Source organism: Lupinus angustifolius, chromosome LG17 (genome assembly GCF_001865875.1).
Source record: "Lupinus angustifolius cultivar Tanjil chromosome LG17, LupAngTanjil_v1.0, whole genome shotgun sequence".
In the NCBI taxonomy this organism is placed as follows: Eukaryota; Viridiplantae; Streptophyta; class Magnoliopsida; order Fabales; family Fabaceae; genus Lupinus; species Lupinus angustifolius.
In genome coordinates this window covers 18,267,382-18,289,306 of record NC_032025.1, presented here as the reverse complement: position 1 = coordinate 18,289,306, position 21,925 = coordinate 18,267,382, and the positions used below count along the sequence as shown (strand labels likewise).

General features: G+C 31.5%; 1 protein-coding gene across 1 annotated transcript; it reads left to right on the top strand.

Moving 5' to 3' along the window:
* On the top strand, positions 3,442–10,814 carry LOC109330936. The gene is made up of 2 exons (XM_019565200.1): positions 3,442–4,056; positions 10,710–10,814. The coding sequence occupies exons 1-2, from the start codon at positions 3,613–3,615 to the stop codon at positions 10,812–10,814; spliced, it is 549 nt and encodes a 182-aa protein (XP_019420745.1). The 5' UTR covers positions 3,442–3,612.

The window sequence follows — 21,925 nt, the reverse complement described above, 5'->3', positions numbered from 1 at the left end:
AGGCCTCCCGGTTGATCTGGGAGACTTTTCTTCACTATTAGAAATGTAGTTCAGTTACAAACACACTTCCAATATCCCTAAACAGAAACTTCCTTCTTGAAATCATGGAGTCACCAAGCTCGGTTTGACCTCTATCTACGCCTACTTAGATACCACACCATTCATGCAATCTGGCCCCAACCAAAATTCTTTGCTCGAATCATGACTCCCTGCTTGTAATGATCCCTAATTCTCAACTTGTGATGATACCACACACCACGATAATTATCCTCAATTTTGCTGAGTTACTTTGCACACAAGATTGTGCGGATAACAACAATTAAATCGACTCTTCTACAATCCTTGACAGAATGATCTCACAAACAGCCCTAACAACTAAGTGTAGAAATCATGCAAGGTATTTCAAATGAATGTAATGTATAAGCACAATGAAAAGAACTCTCTTTCTTTTCTCTCAAAAAGATTTGCAAGAAAAACTTCAAAGAATCAACACATTAGCTTTGAAAAGTTTAGCACCATGAATCTTTGTTTTTCTTTTTTTTTTTGTCAATAATTTTTCGATCTCACAATGATCCTCAATTATATCTCTATAAAAGTGTGAAAAGCATTGCTTTAAAACTGATTATGATTCTGTTGCAAAATAACAGAATTAGCTCATAACTAATACAACATATATTAATCGATTAAATTGTCATGTTAATCGATTAATGGGTTTTTGAAAACAGATTTTCAGTTATGGCTTAATCAATTAAACGATTACTTAATCGATTAATAAACAGAGATTTTGGGAGGTTAGCTACTGTAACTCCATTTAATCGATTATGACTTTCCTTAATCGATTAAGGATTTCATTAGGACTTAATCGATTACAAACTGGTTAATCAATTAAAATCGTTAAAAATGGTTTTTCAATTTTAAATGGTAAACACCTTATATGATGAATGATCATGCAATCACGATTTTAGAAATGATTAAACCTTTATGCATAAAATCATGTATGTTAAATGCAAATGCATGAGTGTTAATTATCATATATTTATATGTTGATGTTATGCCTCATTTTATGTGATTTATTTATTATTCATTAATCCAAGATTTTTAAAGAAAAGAGTATACTAGGCCATAAAAATGGATAGTATGGTTAATCAATTCAACTATACTTCTTGTTAATAGGAAATTATACCTTGTCTATGTAATTTTGTTGAGTAAATATTTTGGGTGAAGATTGATCTTTTTGGAATAGGATGGAACATGACAAAATCAAGATTCTTGGTTTGAAGAATGCTTTAAGTATGTCTTTTGCCAAAAAAGACTTGACTGCAAAATAGACCATTGAATTAAGGATAATCAGATATTGTTCCAAGAAGTTGATATGGTTATCACAAGAGAAGTATATTGAGAATGTTCTCAAGAGATTTAACAGGGATAAGACAAAACCTATTAGTGTTCAACTTAATGAACTTTTCAAATTACGTACAATGCAATGTCCAACCTGTAATGAAGAAATTAAAAGAAATAAATAAGGAGATTGTCTTATTCTATTGTGGTAGGATGTCTAATATATGTCCCAATTTATGCAAGAACATATATTGTCTACAATTGGAATTGTTAGTCGGTTCTTGTCCAATCTCGGCAAAATATACTAGAATATGGTGAATTGTATATTGAGATATAGATGGGAACTACTAAGAGATTTTAAGTTTTGGTAATGAAGATCTTGTGTTGGTAGGATACACATACACAAATATGGTTGGAGGTGTAGATTCCATAAAATCCACATCAGGTTAAAAGATGTGATGCATTATCAACAACTACAGTGACGTACATTACAACATCTCAAGGTGGAAAAGAGATCAAATATATGAAAAACATCTTGCATGAAATGAGTCATATTCAAGAAATACATGTTTTGCATTGTGAAAATCAAAGTGCAATCCATCTAGCTAAAAATCTTACATTTTATTCCCAGATAAAGCACATTTGTCACAATCGATTTTCAGTTGAACAACTAATATGCGACATATGATATCTTGAAGACAATTTCGACCTCTCACAAATGATTTGGAGTCACCACTACGTTTTTTTGTGGTTAAAATAAAGAAAACTTCCTTTTAAGCCCAAAATAAAAAATATGGTATTTTAACATGAGTTAAGCACATGAGTCGATTACGGAAATGGGAAGATATTAGCACCTTGCATCCCTAGGCCTGTAGTAAAATGGCACATTTGCTAATTGTATAGATTCTTATACCCTTAAATTATTTGATTAAAATTTTATTTATTAAAACTAAATAGTATTTTTTGTGTCTGATAAAAATTCATCTTGCTCACACCAGAGTTAATCATTCACTATGTCTTTATGATGAAGTCTTCCTCTCCTTTACAATATAGAGGAAACTCGTGAGTAAGAGATTAACAAGGAAGTGAGAAGAACAACATAGAGAATAAGTGAGAGAGATGATATCCACCATAGTATGAGACTAGTATTCTTAGTGAGAGACGACTAGTGAGTTTTTTGTATCTCATATTTCGTGGGTGATTAAGTGTTCCTATTAGAGATGGACAACTATTGTAATTCTATTTTATATAGTGGAGACATTTTCTAGACTGAGTCTCATGATTATCTACTTCTCAATTTAATGAGGTTTTTCCATGTTAAAATTTTTGGTTTTATTATTCTACTTTTTCTCAATTTTTATTTATGCAAGTTCTCATTATCCATCAAGACACACCTTTTTATATATTTATATTTCATTTCTACAATTTCCTTAATTGGAAATTAAAGGGGGGATATGTTTCTCCATAGTTGTAGAATTGAGTTCTTAGAATGAGCTGTACATATATCATTCTTATTTATAAGATAAATTGCATGGTTGTCATATGCCATACAAGTAGTTGTTATGAAGAAGGGACAAAACAAAGGCAGATTATAATAAAATAGCTTCATGAAGAATCATAAGCTTCACACTATATTTTGAATCAAAATATAAGGTATTAAATTTATGGGTTTTATTCTTATATGCATTTTAGCTTATCCAATATTCACTAATTTTAAACTTCCCCCACATATTAAAAATCCCAATAGAAGTAACTACCTAATTGACTTCTCAAGGAAGAAAGTAAAATTTCCATAAGCCATATGATTGAAGCAACCAAGGAAACTACACTGCCTACTCATCAATTAATCCACAAGAACTTTCTCTTAATATTAAAGAAATTGGATCATATCTAGTACTAGAAGGTCTAATATCGAAGAAGATTGTGATATGTAACCTTAAAAAAATTAATATATAAATTTTAAATTATTTTTAAATAAAAAATATTATAAATAATAAAACTAAATGAGCTTCACATTTCAGTACTGAACTCTTGATAGTATTCAAGCACAATATTGAAGCAACCAAGGAAACTACAGTAACTACTCAGCAACAACTAATCCACATGAACTTTCTACCTTTAACTAGTGATAGTCCAGCTCTTAGACGTTTCTCTTTATCCACTTTTATTTACTTTTCTCTCCTCCCCAACCCTCATTACTTTCCCTCCTTTTCTTGACTTCAATGCTTCTATTCTAACTTGCATAACTAAGCTAAGACACAATCTCATGAATCTATGAGCATCATAACCATGCCACCACCCTCTTCCTCTTCCACCACAGTGGTAGTGGAGATTACAATAATTTCAATTGAAGGCCTCAACAATTACACATCCTTTTTCAACCCAACCATCAAACCCTTCATCACAATCACAAAACTCCCTTCAACCACAAGTACACCAATGATAACAACTCTAACATGGGATCACAAGTTCCGCATCACAGTGGATCATAGCTTCTTTCATGATAGATATGCATGCCTATACCTTCAATTATTCACCAAGAGAAGAATCATTGGTCTAACCCAACTTGGGTGGAGTATGATCCCAGCCTTGGACATTGGTCTTCTTCCCCAAGGGTCAGTAGGGTACCTTAGTTACCGGCTACGGGCTAAAGACGGTTCCAGGGGACACGCCGTCATCAACTTGTCCGTTAGATTGGAGGGACATGGACATGTACATGTTAGTAATGTTCCTGGGATGTTAATGTCCCTATCACCAACCACGGACACCCATCACACTGTTATTGGAATACCGGTTACTGCCATTCGAGGAGAACAAAGAGTTGATGTAATAAATCATGTCTCGTATCAATGAAAACATGTCGTCCAATTAAAAAATTTAAACCTTTATTATTTTTTCTATTTTTGCTTCAATATCATTAGTGCATAACAATATCTGAAATATGTTGAAGCATAAATCTTTGTTTGTTGGTGAGATTGATAATGGTAATTACAACAGCAGAAATAGAGATATGCAAACACCACCACTATGACCATATAACAAGAACGAAGTGGAATCATATCGAAAATGGTGTTGTTAGTTCCAGATATGTTATTCCACACTAATGACAAAATTTGAGACAAATGATCTCTATTAATATATTTCTAGCTCTACTTGAATACAAGCCAGTGAAGGAGTATTTTTTATTATTGGGGTTTCTCTCCATCATGTCTAATTTCTTTTGAAGGGTGAGTTTCCATCTATGAATATGTCCCTAGCATCATATTTAAATAACTAGTTCAGTTATCTGCCAACTATGATCATATCCTATGTGGAACGGGATCCACTGTCCCAGAAAAGTTCCTGTACTATGTCCCACATCAATCAGTGTTTACCAACAAGTCAAAAATAACATCTCAATTTATTTTTATTTTATTAAAATAATATGTTAATTTCATATGTCAATATATGAATAGAATGGGACAGGATTGGGGACACCAAGTTGGGACAGGTGATCCCATCCATCCTATGTATTCTGAGAATAGTTCATGTTAGGAATTGGAAGATATGCCAGTTTAGTTTGTGGTTTGTGATGATATACATGGTTTTTTATTCCTTTTTTTTAGAAAACGATTCTAGTGTTATCTGTCAGCTCTCATTTTGAAGTTATATGTTGTGTAGTGTAGCTGCTTGGAAAGGGGAAGGTAATTGCGGTTTGGACAATTTTTTCTTCTGTTTGTTATGTGGACCCTTTTTATTTTAATGTAACGTATATGAAGCCTTCGTTAATAAATCGTTTTATCAAACTAGGATGGGCTGATTCTATCTTCCCAAAAGCTCAAAATTCATATGGTCTACGGATCTTATAAAGCGCTTTTTTTTAAAATCTTGTTTTTTTAGCCTGATCTTGTCTTGCTCAGTGGGATTAGGGATTACTCAGACGAGTTCGGACTACTCAATTATTTATTTTTTTATTTCTTAAAACTTTTGACTTGATAATAAATATCATTATGTGACTTGGGGACACAAATTGGGGTGGACATCTGATGTCCCAAAATAGTATATCACTTTATGTGTTACTGTTTGTAAATGGTCAGAAAAATAATTAATTATTAAAATTGTAATTTAAATATATTTTTTTAATCAATCACAAATAGTGACACATAGAATGACAAACTTTGTGAGACAGCAGATATGCTCCCCACAAATTGTCTTAATAATTTTATTAACTTATATTATTTTTTAATAGTCTTTTATATAGCATGGCTTGAAGAGTAGATGTGTTACAAAGAATTAGACATTAATATACAATGATTTTTTTTGTAAAAAAAAAGAGTTTAAAAAGTATTTAAATTACTTTTTTAATATTATTTGGTCAAGCCTGCCATATGAATAAATTGTAATTGGTTTTTTTCAACACCATTTAGTCTGAGCCCTATGGGGAAATCATGAATCCATTGGGTAAACCATTTTGACGTATCTAATTGGAATAAAAACCTAAAATAAAAACATCAAGCATGTCTAAAGTATAGAGAGAAACAAATTTGTGTCTCATTTATATCTTAATCATCACTAATTCTTAAATAAAAATAATATACAAGAACCATAGGTCCTATATTTTATGAGCATAAATTTTACTCTTATAAATAATTCATTTATATTCAAGTTAAGTTAAACTCAATTTCAGTTATTCATTCTCTCTCATCACTTATTCACTCACTCTTATGGTTCATTGGTTTTAAGAAAATAAATTACTGAAATTGAATGTAACTAGTATAACTTAATTTGGGTATGAGTTGGTAGAGATAGTTTAATCAAAATATATTCTTTTACTTTTATAATAAACATATTCAATGTTTTAACATATGTGCAATATGCTGGAGTGACAATTAGATCGAGTCAGAGTATATACTATTGTTAAATAGGTGACTAAATAAAAAATCAACGGTTTCATTACTATGAGACACTTTTTTGGAAGATGCATTTATATATAGTTTTTTTGTACTACCAATTGTATTTTTTCTCCTTATGAGTAAGAAATTAATCTCTTTTGATATTTATGACTGTCCCTCCAAACAAGTGTTACTCCAAGGAATTGAACATTTGACTTAACAGAGTTTTATATCATTAGACAAATATCTTGTTGGTATCATTCTAGTTTAATATTATGAATGGAGGCATTCCCACTAATCAATTAAGGACTCATTTCTGGAAATGAAATAATGTCTTGAAATAATTAATGTGAAACTCTTCACATTTTCTAAACAAAAAATTTAAGGGTAAGATGTGATGTCTGTAAGCCAAAAGTTCAAGATTTTGAAATGGCTAAACTTCAGAGGAAGTTGCGTACAGAATTTTCACGTTTAAGATAATTCCCCAAAAGAACGTTGATAAGAAAATGCCATTTTATATATACACACAGGAGAGATAAAAAGTAAAAAAATTGAAAATATAAAACAACAAAGTAAACCATTTGCAGTCTGTATGAAAGGTCCATAAAAATAGACATTGCAAAAAAAAGAGCGTAAAATATTTTTACATTTTTATATTTTTATATTATTATATTATTTATTATTTATTTTTAATTTTTATTAATATTTAAATAAAAGTAATACAAAGTAATAGTGAATGATGAATTAGTTATATATATCAGACGACCCACTATACATATAAAAACATGTTGCCTACGTGTCTCCTTAATAATTCAACGAGGCTTATCCGTGTATTAGTTAGAATAATTTTTTATCAAGAACGTTTTTTATCCTTTACTGTTTTGCCTTAAAAATAGATAAACTATTTATTAATATAATGTGCATTTTTATTAATAGATAAAGTATTTATTAATATAGTGTGCATTTTTATTAATAGATAAAGTATTTCTTAATATAATGTGCATTTTTATTAATAGATAAAATATTTATTAATAAAATGTGCATTTTTTATTATTCAATAATAATATAAAAAGGTGCATTAAAAATAATGACTAAATAAAATCGGTGGTTAGAAAAAGTACCCCATTGCTGAAAACCCATAATATATAGATAACCCCAATAATCATAATGGAGATGTAGAATTTCTTCACCACTTCGGTACTAAGTATTAAGAAACGACTTGAATGAATGAAATGAGTTTAAAGTCTATGTTCAATTTATTTTTTATTCAGCCTTGACGCCATATTCACTTTCTTGCATAATTTCCTTGGAAAATCTTGCACCACCCAAAAGCAATTTTAATACACCTTGGAAGACTAAAAGCAAATACATACATCAATTAGTTTCCAAGCAACACTTTTCTTTTGTTTATTATTACTAGTAGCATACAACGACAATTTTTTTGTTTTATTCTTGATACTAATTTCTTTATTTCGTGGGATCCTTTTTCAAAAGACAAATTTAAAGATGATGTGATTATTTACTTTATAGCTTTTACACAGGCTGTTAAATTAATCAAATACTTTATTAGGTACTCACTCAGATCATTTTAATACTTGGAATAAGATGCGAGTCTAATTAAATTCCCCATTTGATACAGAAAATTATAAGTTTTTTGCTTCAAATAGTTGAACGATAATAATTATACACAACCAAACTTATAAAGATATTTCAACCTAAATAAAAACATAATTAATTTTTTTAAAGATAATTGATGTTAGTTTTATTTTGTTTGTATTTCACCTGATAAATACAACATAAATTGACATATAAAAAAGAATTAGAATTCTCTAGTAATAGATATGAGAGTGCTATGAAATTATAAAGAAAAAACCACATATGCAATGGTATTTGTATTCCCTGATTTATAATGAGAAGACCTTTTTCTCTTAAAACTAAAGACGAGTCAGACTCATACAAAACATGTGGTTTTCTTTAGGCATCTCAAGTAGCAACTGTATGCGAAAGATTTTATGCCATAGTATTTATCTTTTTTGTTGTTTAATGCAAAACACCATGACATTTGTCATGCGCTCAAACTCTCAATACCACATCCATCGTTAATGAAGAGATAAATAAATGTATTTTCCTTTGTTTTCATTGGTAAAAGTATAATTTTATAATAATTAAAAGGATAAATATGTTACTGGAAGCTATATTTTCCTTTGCTTTTCTGAAAAATTTGTATCTTTATTAATGAAGAAGATTTTAACTCTTAAATTTATATTCTATCGTTATATCATTAACTATTAACTATTATATGATGATTTTATACACAATATTACATTTATAAAGAAATATTGTATAATATTACATTTTATTAGGTTATAAATTTAATTTTTTGTTTAATTTAAATATCATTCACCTTATTAATAGGTTAGAGAGCCCGTCACTCAACTCTTATGTTTACTATATAAAGATTGCTTATTCTAGAATTTGAAGTCATGCATATTGTGAAGATGGTAGGGTCCACTTTACCTACCACCTAAGGGACATAGTGTTGGTATTTTCTATTTATTATCTTAATTTGGCATAAACCCTACAAATTTATCAATTTTTTATGTTAGTCCATATTTTTATTATCTTCATCTTTAAATATTTTAAAAGTTTGGTTTACTTCTCATAAATAATGTGATTGGCACTACAAGTGACATATAACCTCATTGTTGATGTGATAGATTTTGTTGCCGACACATTATTATTTAAATTATTGACAAAGACTAAACAAAGTATTTGAAATGTTTAAAGCCCAAAATCAATAAAAAATATATTAGGGACTAAGACCAATACTTGACGAATAAAAAGTAATTAAGTCTTTTAATTTTTAGTATGAATATATATATTTTCTTACCTTATCATATTACATTTTTAACTTATTTATATAGTTAAATTTCATCCTAAAATATAAACAATAATTCATTTACAAATTTCACTTAAAGTTGTTTGGGAGTTGAATTTTAAAGAGGAAAGAAGAAAAATAAAAAGCTTGAGAGTTATCTCACAGATATATTTCATGGCTCCTAAGTCTTCTCTTTCTCTTCTTCTTATCCAAAATGCAACTCACAAATAGAAGAAGAATTAGTAGAAAATTAGTTGATTGATTCAATCTTTTGCAAAGAATTTTTCTCATGAACCATTATGTTATGCAGCAGGTCAACAAGACCAGGAGGAGAGACTTGCAATTATTCTAATCAAACTCTTCCATTATGAAAATGAGTAAATAACACCATATTTCTTGATTTAGTAAAATTATAAAAATTATCCTTCTATTTTTTATACCTACATAAATCACTCCTATTTTTTATTTATACATTATACTAACTACATTTGCATGAAAAATAAGTGTGATATTTTAAATAAAAAGATGACGAATGTAATTAAGTTAAACAAAATATGATATAATGTAGACACAAGTTGAAATAGTATAAGAGTCTGTCTCTTTATTATTTTTGGTTCGTTGCAAAATGCATTAATAATTCTAAGACGATTTTGTTTAAATCACCCTTATACTATATTATATCACACCAAAAATAATAAAGAGATATTGATTAATATACTATTTGGACTTATCTCCACCATATACCATATTTTGTTTACGTAATTACCCTTATCACTTTTTAAAAAAAAATTATATTTATCTCTCTACAGATTTAGTAACTATAATGTAAGTATATAAATTAAGGGAGTTTGTATAAGAATAGGAATGAAAATCTGTTTTGTATAATTTCGCTAAAATTCACGGGTGCTTCTTTAGTACTAGAAAGACAAATACTTTAAAAAACTAAAAGAAATACAATATATTATGAAAAGCTAAGATCAATGGCTTGAGACAAGATTCCTAAAGGGAAAGCGGCTTATGCACTCGAATCGAATAATGAAATAATATTTTTGTTATCTAAAACAAAAAGTGATAAACAACTTACCTCTCTAGAGTACCGCAACTCATTCTCTGAATATTTACTGTTGCGATGCACTTATGATGTGTAAGGTAAATCAACCCTTGTTGATATATGGATAATATGGATGACAAGCATGTAGGATACACATGTGATGAAAGTGATATTTGGTAGTACTAAATATAAAATTGACTAGAGGAGTGTAAGCGCCGCAACAATATGGAAAATATGCAACATAGCAAAGTTTCACAGGAAACTAATCAGTTTGTCGGATAGACAGCATTAGACAAGGACGTGTGAATGAGTGGATATTCTCTGTCCAACTTCCACCATGTTTTCAGACTTGGAAAAGTTACAAGATTGAGCGGAGACTTCTAAAAATTGGCTTCTAGAATAAAGGCCAAACTGAATGTTTATTTTTAGCTGCCACTTTTAATCAGAAAAAAAAACTTTTTTGAGAGGTTTCATACTTTTTAACAAAAATATTAACATTTTTACTTACATTACAGCTAACTTTACTTAGATGTTCAACCTCTACAGAAGGTAAATAATGGTTAGATTGGAGGGACATGGACATGTTAGTAATGTTCCTTGGATGTCAACGTCACCTACCACATACACGAGTCACACAATTATTGGGACATCTGTTACGGCTATTCATGGAAAATAGAAATTTAATATCACAAATCATGTCTCAAATCTTTTAATGTTTCAATAAAAATATGTGATTTTAATTAAAAAAATTAAATCTTCATTAGTTTTTGTTTTTATTTCATTATCATTGGTGTCTGATAGAATTGGGAACATGTTTTAAACCTAACATCTTTGTTTGATAATGGTGATTACAACAACAAAAATAGAGATATGCAAACAGGACATTTAACAAGAATGAAGTGGAACCATATTGGAAATAGTGTCAATTGTTCGTAGTTCTACTTGAACACTACACGGTGAAGGAGTATCTTTTATATTGGGGTGTCTCTCCATCTAGTCTAATTTCTTTTGAAGGGTCAGAGCAAATTTTTGCATCTATGAATAGGTCCCTAACATCATGTTTAAATAACTAGTTCACTTGCCCCTATCCTCCACCGAAAAAAAATACTAGTTCACTTATCTACCAACTATAATCATATCATATGTATTGTGAGAATAGTTAATGTGAAGAATTGCAAGATGTTCCACTGGAGTTTGTGGTTTGTAATGATATGTTGCAAATGCTTCAATTCTCTATAAACAACTACAAGATTGAGGAATAGATTAATTTTCGATGTTATTGAAATGTACTTGCAGAATAATCTGCAATATAATGTTCATGCATTGAATAATCCATTCATTCATCCATACATGATAATATAATGTTCATGTATTGAGTATACATGATTTCGTGCATAAAATGTATATATTTTGAAATCTTACATTGCATATATACATGTATCATGTAGGAGGTTCATTCTTCATATTAAAGAAACTACATTCTAGCTCTTTTAATCAATTAGCTTAAGTTGATAATCCATTATCTTTTTATGAAATATGATAATCGATTATTGTTGAAAGATTGTTTTTCGATCTTGATTTATTTTTAGGCATCAAGTTTCTGATTATTTTATTTAATCACAGATCGATTCTTTGCTCGTCATCTCGGCTTTGTTGGAACAAATTCTCACACTGGTATAATAGTTTCAAGAATGTTCATTTAATAAAAAACTTAGTTTTATTGAATTATTAATAATTTCATACAATCTCGGCTTTGTTGGAATAAATTCCAACGCCGACATAATGGTATGAATTTAGCAATTTAACACAAGTGATAATGAGTGATATTTATTTTTGTTTTCCTTTATTAACGAAACTACTTCCTTATGGAAGGTTAGTAAAGAACAAATAAATAAAGCAATAAAGTTATAGTTTAATCGTACCACTTCTTTCGAAGCATTGGTATAAAGAATAAAGAATAAAAAAATAAATAAATGTTAGTTGCGGAAATGTAAATGACAAAAAATAAATGTTAGTTGCGGAAAGTAAATGACAGAAAATAAATTTTAGTAGTTAGATCACTCATTATAACTGTGTATTTTTCATTTTCACAAAGATACAACTTATGAATTAAATTGCACTTTGATTCAAGGTTTCTTTCTTTGTCAACAAATAAAATTTATAAGTTAACACTTTACTATTTTACATTTGCATCTCTTTCAATATTCAATTGTATTATAGTATAGGATTATGGCGAACCACAAGGAAGTTCCTAATATAAATATATTTATACTTTGTATATTTTATCAAAAGTAAGAAAGTAACAATTAAAGTTGTTTTTTTTTGTGATTTTATGAATAAAGAAACATGAAAAAGTAAAGAACTAACTATTTACAAATTCATGAAGAGAAAATTGATTTGAAAGATGGAATTATTTATTGACTCAAATGATTTTGAAAACATTACAAGTTATGTGTTATACTTTCGGTTAATTCCACACGCCATTTCTAAATCCTTCATCTAGTGTCTTAGAATGATAAGATGATTTTCAAACCTTATGTAATACACTAAACAATAGTTAAGTGCCACTTGTCGGTGTAGGTTGTCACACCCTACTTCAGGCTCCATTAACATCATTTAGCCTTGAACATAAGTTGTTTAAAATAGATGTTTGATGTGGCAAGTGAACTAAGGTGTAGATTATACTTTTTAGTTTACTTGTCAACACTTTAAGAAGAAGCATTTTGGATCTTTAAATCAAGTTTTAGGTGATCAAGCTAAAACCGCATTAAGAATTTCATAAAGAATCAAAACTTAACCATAATTAATAACTTGAATGTATTGAAATCAAAACAAGATACAAATTAAGAAGAGAAGTAATATTACACCATAATCCAAGTCAATAAGTAGGAGCATGAGCCATCTATCCAAGGATGAGATGCTTTTGATTCCAAATGAGGTTACAAAATCATGTTTTTGCACCTCATTTTCCAACTATGTTCCCGTTGAATTTTTATGAACTAAAAGCCTAAATACAACCTAAGAACACTCTCAAATGAAAGAGAACCGAAAATGAGAAGAAAAATGGGATGTACAATGTGTGAAAAATGATGAAAAAGTGATGTGTATTAAGTGGAGAAATTAAGGTGTCGTTTACAGGCATTTTGGACCGCCAAGCTTCACTTCATGGCCGCCTGGCTCACTGGTCCAAGCTGGTGGGTCAGCAGCTTGTCCCATCTTGGGCAACTAGCTTGGACAACCTATTGTGTGCTAGGTTACATGCATGGTGACACCTCCTACTTGCTTGTTCAAAACATATGTCATGCATGAGGTCATGTGCTTGGCCTTCAAGTAAAGAATAAGCAAGTTGCTTGATGAGTTTGCCTAACTTTCTTCATGGTAAGGTTTCTGATCTGTTTGGCCGCCCAGCTTGAGCTTGACCCACGCCCAGCTGCTTGGTTCCTTCATGGTGAAGGAACCAACCTTTCTTCATGTATGGGTTTGGTCTTGGTCGCTTAGCTTAGGTAGATCCACACTTGGCTGGTTGGTATCTTCATGGTGAAGAAACCAACCTTTCTTCATGCCAAAGCAACCTTTGTTTCATGATTTTTGAGTTGATTTTAGTTGGTTACTTAGCACTTATGGGCATGATTTCTTCAAGCCTAGGTCATCTTTTTTATGACAAGCTTAAGCATACAACATGTCGTACTTAACTTGTTTGTTTTGAGCTTTTTCCTTTGGACTTTTGGCTTTTGGTTTGACATGCATTCTTGGCTTTCTTCTAATTTAATCAATTTCCTACAAAATTCAAGGAAAACTAGGACAAGAGGTGATCAAAAATTATATTGTCTAATAATGCAAAATTTATCTAAAATGTGTTGAATTAAGTTGGTTTTCACATTTTTGCATAGGATAAGTGCCATAAAAAGTATATGAAAAATAGGTATTTTTGGCACTTATCAATTATGCATAGTGATAATCGATTATTCAAAGTTCTAGTAGCTAAAGAATTTGGCCTTATGGCAGCAATAATCGATTATGTCCACCATATATCATGTCTTTAGCATTTCGATAATTGATTACCAGTCTTGATAATCGATTAGATCAACAAAAAATTGTTTTGTATAAAAACTGTTTTTATTCTCATTGGTTCAGACCCCATGTTTTCAAAATTTCATATTTTTCTATGAACTCTTAGAGTGAAATCTTCTGTGATTAGAATTAGTGTTTCTTTGAGAATTAATAGGGAAAAATTTTCAAAATTTCAAATCTTCGAGAAAATGCATTTTGAGAAAACCATGCATAAATCATATTAGAAAGTAGGAGTTCTTGTGTGATTTTGTCATCAGGATTTAGGTCTGAGATTATAGTTATATCAGCACAATTAAGGTGTATTATTATTCAGATTTAGTTTTTTAATTTAGTTGAGAGATTTGAAGGTTCTCAAGTGTCTTGAGAATTAGGTATAAAATTCTAGTTGTGGTTGGGTTGAAATATTCACTATTACAAGGTTCTTAGAAGTGAGTTAGGATTGGTGAGGGGTTAGAACCATAGGTGGTGAGGTATCCACAGAGGGTGGAGTGGCAAACCGATCAGGGATCTCTAGTCTTAGAATGAGAGTCTTATATTGAAATGGAAGTGTGTTTCGTAAAAATACATTCAATCTTATAGTGAATAAAAATCTCCCAAGATTAGACGGGGATGCCTGAATGTAGTTTGCAAGTGGACCCACAAACAAATCAGGATAAAATATCTTGGTGAACTTTTCTCTATCCTTAATCTCTTTACTTTATGTTTTTATGTATATTAGTTTTAATTTTTATAATTGCTTAAATTGAATCTTAATCTACATATTTTGTTTAGTATATTGTTGTTAAGCAATTGAGTCTGAAAGAACTATTTCTGTGAAACTTATTCATCAAGAAACCTAAATTTTCCAAGATTTATGAGTGGCTAAATAATTGACTAATTATGTTAATAATCGAATATGTGGAGTGAATAATCGACTAAGCTGTTAGATAATTGATTATCCCGGTCTATATTGTGATATTTGCGATAAACCGGAAAAGCGGCTATATTGTACCACTATATATATTCACCCCCTTTTAGGTGTGTATACTCTGATTTTACCCCAACAAATTTATCTTCTAAATTACTATATGTGGCATCAGAGCTACGCTCAGTCATACATTAGGCGTAGAATATCACTTTATCCATTTTTAAACTACCTCAAAAATCATCTATCCATATTAAATCATCTTGTACCACTTGCGTTATGGCTAACATTATTCAATCATCATCTATTCCTATCCCAATTTTATCTAAAGAAAGCTGAGATTTTTGGAGCACAAAAATGACTACTTTCTTTCAGTCCCAAGATTTATAGGATGTTGTTGAAGAATGATCCACTACTCTAGAGAATACTTCAACACTTACCACAATTCAAAAAAAGGAGTTGAAGGAAAATTGTAGAAAGATGGAAATGCGTTATTTACTCTACAATCAGCTGCAAGTACCAAAGAAGCATGAGATATATTTAAGGAGGAGTTTCATGGCAGCGATAAGGTATGCACCATTAAACTTCAAACTCTTAGATGTAAGTTTGAATTACTTAAAATGAGAGAGTCTCAAACCATAAAAGACTATTATTCTAAAATAGAAGAAATATTCAATCAAATGAAAGCATATGGGGAAACGATTCTTGACAAAAGAATTGTTGAGAAGACTCTAATTTCTATTCCCCAAAAATATGACCTAATAGTTATTACGATTGAACAAACCAAAGATTTGTCTACTCTATCAGTGACTGAATTAATGAGCTCTTAGAAGCTTATAGGCAAAGATTGAGTAGACATGATGAATGTTCATTAGAAAAGCATTTCAATTAAAGCTCTGACTAAGGTCTCGGAATAAAGAATATGAAAGAAGAAATAATAATGGTGCGAAACATTCTAGAATCAAAGAGTTTTCTAAAGAGTTTTCTAGAAGCAAGGAGAAATATAAAGATTTCACTAGAAAAAATAAAAACAATATCCTCCATGTGACATCTGCAAGAAGCCAAACCATTCAGAAGAATATGTCGATATCAAGGAAAGATACAATGCATATATTTCAAAAGATTTGGGCACTTAAAGGAAAAATTGTTGCAACAAAAATAATCATCAGACCAATTTCAATGAAAAGTGTCAATATGACCAAAACCTATTCTATGCCAACCAAGTCTCTAGTCGTGATAAAGAACAAAACTGGTACTTGGATAATGGTTATAGTAACCACATGGCTAAGGACATGAGCGTTTTCAGAGATATTGATGAGTCCGTCAAAGTGCAAGTTCGATTGGGTAATGGCACCATGGTGGAGTCTAAAGGCAAGGGAACTGTCACAACGAAGACGCAGTTAGGTATGCAACTTATCAAATATATCTTACTAATTCTAAATCTTAAAGAAAATCTCTTGAGTATTAGCCAAATGATGGAGAAAGTGATGAGAACCTCTTCAGGAGATTCTAAGAACGATCTTTTCTTGGTTGGTGTTTGCTTGTTTAAGGCCACGGTTTGTAGTGTTTAGGTTTGTGTTTGGATGTGTTTGTAAGATAACAAGAAATAGGCAGCGGATAAAAGAAGATGGAATAGGTTGAAGGGTGATATGGCGCCACAACAATGGAATGTGGATAAGCCAGGTGATGTTCGCCACAAGAACGTGGTTCTTGATAAGAACTTATAACCTTGGTTCAGCCAAGGAGTGTGGAGAGAAACTCCCACTCAAGAAGAAACAAGACTTTCTATTTTCACACGAAATCAAAGTTGGTTCTCATTCAAACTGAAATGTTACAATTAAAGGCTAACTCATGGTGAGTAAATTAGGCCCAACCGAAATTCTAAGTATTTCAAATTACACATAAATGACATTTTGAATTTCCATGACAAAGCCTTAATTTCTAAGTCTTGGAATCATTGTCTTTGATGATAATTCGGCCACTTGAGTCTTCCATGAAGTAATTGCTTCCATGATCAATGTGTATGTTAAATGCCTTGCACGAATTCTCACTTGGTTGATTCATGAATGCATTAATTCCCTTTGGACGGCCACCTTTCAATGTTAAATGCCTTGCACGAATATTTGGTTGATTCATGAATGCATTAACCCATTGGACGGCCACTTTGTCATGTTTAAATGCCTTGCACGAATACCTGGTATGAATGTGGGCGGCAACTTAGTTAATTCTTCATGATTCCATGTTGATTGCACGGATCACTTGGAATGAATGTGGGCGACAACTTAATTCTTTGTGAAGGCTTTATGATGGGCGGCACAATTAAGTCCATGCTTGACTTGATGATGGGCTTGCACGAAAACTTCAAGGAATAATCACTCTTGAAGTGATTTAATGGTTGACACAAATAATCTTCATGAATTTAATCTCTTGCACGAAAACATTTCAAGAATTAATTATGCTTGACTAGAAGTTAATTCTTGCACGAATTACTCCATAAAGTTAACCTCCCTTGACTTGATTTGAATGAGTTGCACGAAAAACATCTCTTGAATTAATCATGCTTGACTTGATTAATAGTCTTGCAGTTGCACGAAATTCCCATGCTAGCTTTAATGGTCTTGACTTCATTTAATGCTCTTCAAAGACTTCATTTATTTCGCTTGGGTTGGTTTTGGAGGATGCTCCTTGATGGTCTTTATGATCTTTATGAAGATTGGATTGGGTGGCTTCTCCTTGATGTTCTTTATGAGGAGCATAAGTACATTTAGTCCAAGTTTGGGCCTTGTTCTTGGCTTGGGCCCACTTATGCCTAATAGCTCCTTCTTTGGAATCTTGGGCATTTTCTGGATCACATCAGAAAGGTTACTCTTTCCACTTTGAGGGAGATACATTCAGTATATATGACAACAATAGACAAAACATAAGATAGCCCAAGTTAAAATGGAGAATAAAAATAGACCTTTTTCAATAACTTTGAAAAACTCTACTAACATTGCCATAAATGTGCAAGTTAATGAATCATGACTACGATATCAAAGATTTGGCCATCTTAACAATCAAGCCTTAAAACTATTATATCAAAAAAGAATGATGATGGATCTTCCATGCATCCAATATAATGAAGGATGCCTACTTCGGAAGCAACACAGACTACCCTTTTCAAGTGAGAAAGCTTGGAGAGCAAAATGCTTATTGGAGCTTATCCATATTGACATATGTGGATAATGAGGACGCCATCAGTCACTAACGATAAATATTTTGGCCTTCTCATTGAGGACTTCTCTAGAATAACATGGGTCTAGTTTATAAAGGAAAAATCAGAAGTATTTGGAATATTTATGAAGTTCAAGGCCTTTGTCGAGAAGAAAAGTGGGAAACATATAAAAGTATCAAAAGTGGTCGTGGCAAAGAATAAAACTCACGCGAGTTTGATAAATTTTGTGAGGATGAAGGCGTATAGAGTGTCAACTCACAGTCGCATACATTCCACAACAAAATGGGGTGTCCGGAAGCAAAAACCGTACAGTCATGGACATGGCTAGATCGGTGCTAAAGGAGAAAGGTTTGCCAAACACCTTTTGGTCCAAAGCAATCTACAAACATGTCTACATAATGAATATGTGATCAACAAAGGCAGTCGAAGGTAGAAATCCAATAGAAGCTTGGAGCAGTAGAAAGTCGTTGGCTGAATGTCTAAGAGTATTTTGATCCATCTGTTATATACATGTCCCAAAATAAAAGAGACACAAAATAGAAGACCGATCTGATAAGAGGCAACTTCTTAGTATATAGCACACAATCAAAAGGCTATCAAATATACAACTTGGAAATGAAGAAACTTATCATCAGTTGAGATGTTTAAGTTGATGAAAGTGCCTCTTGAAACTAGAACGAAGGAAATATTGAGACATATAACATCTCCATATAAACACAACAACCACAAGTAACAGGAGAATTAGAAGAAGTGATAGAAGATCCAGGTACGCAAACTACACTCCCACATGAACTGCCTTATCTAGAATCTTCTCTAAGATGAGTAAGATCTTTGGTAGATATATATATATATACATATATATATATATACATATATATATATATATATATATATGACATGAAACTTCTCCATAGTTGAAAGTGGAAGCTTTAAAGATGCATCAAGGTAAGAAGAATGGGTCAAGGCAAATGGAAGAGATAAAAGTAATTCACAAAACAAAATGTGGGAGCTAATAGATTGTCCAAAAGATAAATGCATCATTGGAGTAAAATGGGTCTGTAAAATAAAGCTCAATCATGATGGCACTATAAAGAAGCACAAGGCGAGAGTAATAGCTAAAGGATACTTTCAACAATGAATTGACTATAATGAGACATTTGCACCAGTTGCTCGTCTAGATATTATAAGAGCTTTAATAGCTCTTGCAACAGACAGATGATGAAGCATTTACCAGCTAGATGTCAAGTCTGGATTCCTCAGTGAAGTACTTCCAGAAGAGATCTCTATGGAGCAGCCACAAGGGTTCATAAGCAAGGGCAACGAAAGCAAAATGCTACGATTGAAGAAGGCTCTATATGGCTTGAAGCAAGCTCCTCGAGCATGGTACTGTATAATTGATCAGTGCATTATCGATAAAGATTTCAGGAGGAGTAAGAGTGAGCCTACACTATATGTTATGACCCAAGGTGATAATTGCCAAACATACCTAAAATTCATACACTTTTATGGCACTTATCTTAAGCATAATTGAGAAAAACCAACTCAAAACAATACTTTTTGTATAAAATATCACAATCTTGTATATTTGTGTGTGTATTTCTTTTTTATGTATTTTGTAGGATTTAGAAAGAAGAAAAGAAGAGAAAAAAGACTCAGGGTCAAAAAGAAAAAGAAGTCCAAAACCAAGGTGCTCAACTAGGCAGCTAAGCGTGGACCAAGCCCCGCTAAGCAGCTGACCTGGACACTAGCCTAACCTCGACACTAGCCTAGCCTGGATACTAGCCTGACCTGGACTAAGCTACTCAAGCAAGCATCTGAGCGGACCTGCTTGACCGCTCAGCCTAGCACCAAACTAGTCCTAACACGGTCAGAACTCAGCTTGACATGGTCAGACACAAGCTTGGCACATGCCCAAGCTGCTGAACAAACAGCTTAGCAGTCCAACCAAGCAGCTTAGCAGAGAACCAGACACCTGACCAGATCAGCAAGCACCAGGCCACGTCCTAGTCAGCACAGTCAAAGTTGTTGAACAAGCAGCATAGCAGTGCAACAGGTGTGCTAAGCGGTATGCACCCAGACTTGACTTAGCCATCAAGCAAACCATGAAGTCACCAATGATCTCACCTCAGGTAGCAAGCATAAGGAGGTGACAAAACTACTTGATCAAGGAACCAAACCCATGCTGAAGGGTTTGCTCAGCTGCTTAGCGGGGCTGACAAGCAGCTAAGCGGTCTAGAATAATTTCTATAAATAGGGCACATTCCATTCGAGCAAAAGAGAATCAATTACACATATCTCTCTCATTTTTCATTAGAAATTCTTCGCTGAAGTTCTCTCTTCTTGTTCTTAGTTTTTAGGAGCTTTATTTCAAGTAAGTTTGTAATTTTAGTTTAGAATTCAAGAGGAGAAAATGAGAAGGCGAATGAGATGCAAAAATCAATTTTGTAATCTCATTTGGAACTCAAAGCATCCAAACATTGGATGGATGACTCATGCTTCTAACAATTTCTTTTGAATATGGTTATGTATTTCTACTTCTTATATTCTAAAAGATTCGAATTTTAATCATTCAAGTTGGTGCTTTGATTAATTTTACTTGTTTGAGAAATTCTTAATGCTCTTTTTAGATTGATCACCTAAAAATTGATTTGAAGTCACAAAATTACTTGTCTCAAACACTTAACAAATAAACTAAGGAGTGGTTGTACTACTTAGTTTATTTACCAAGTTAAGTATACTTTTCTTAAGATCTTATATTTATTACTACTTAAATATTAGAGTAGCCAAGATTAGGGTGTGACAACCTAGTCTCTTGTGGACATAATATTGTTTAGTAATAAATATAAGTGATTATCATTCTACCATTTTAGGACATACACTAAAAGGAGGATTTTAGAACTTGGTGTTTGGAGTTAATCAAAGTAAAACATAAGAATTGTCTAAGTAGTTCAAATTCATAAGAAGTTGAGATATATTTTCTTTATTCAAAATGATCTTGTCTCCTCGAGAATTTGTTAATACTTAGTTTATGTTTCTTGTTAATTGTTTATATGCAATTCAAAACAAAAACCACCAAAATATGTTTAACTCGTTATTTGTACATTGACATATTCATATGATTCATTCTATTAGGCAATTCCTTGTGGTTCGACATAACCATATATTATACTACAATTGAATCTCGAAAGAAGTGTAAATTGTAAAATAGTAAAGTGTTATCAATAAATTTATTTGTTGAAAACGTCTTTTAATATACAAACGTGATGAAGCTAATTTACTAACTTTTATTTATTTTTATTTATTTTCCGCAATTTATTTATTTTTTAATACCAACCTTCCTTAAGGAAGAAGTTTGGTTTGTAAATAAAATGAACCCGAAAGAGAGTAAATAAATAAAGGTCACTTAAATTTATTATTCTTTTGTTCTTTATTTATTTATTTGTATCTAACAACTAACTATTCATCACTTTTATATATTAGAATACCATTAAACCGGTGTTGGAATTTATTCCACAAAACCGAGATGGTATTCAAAGGTACATAATAATTATGTAATAGGTAATCGCTTCGATACCATTATATCGGCGTTAGAATTTAT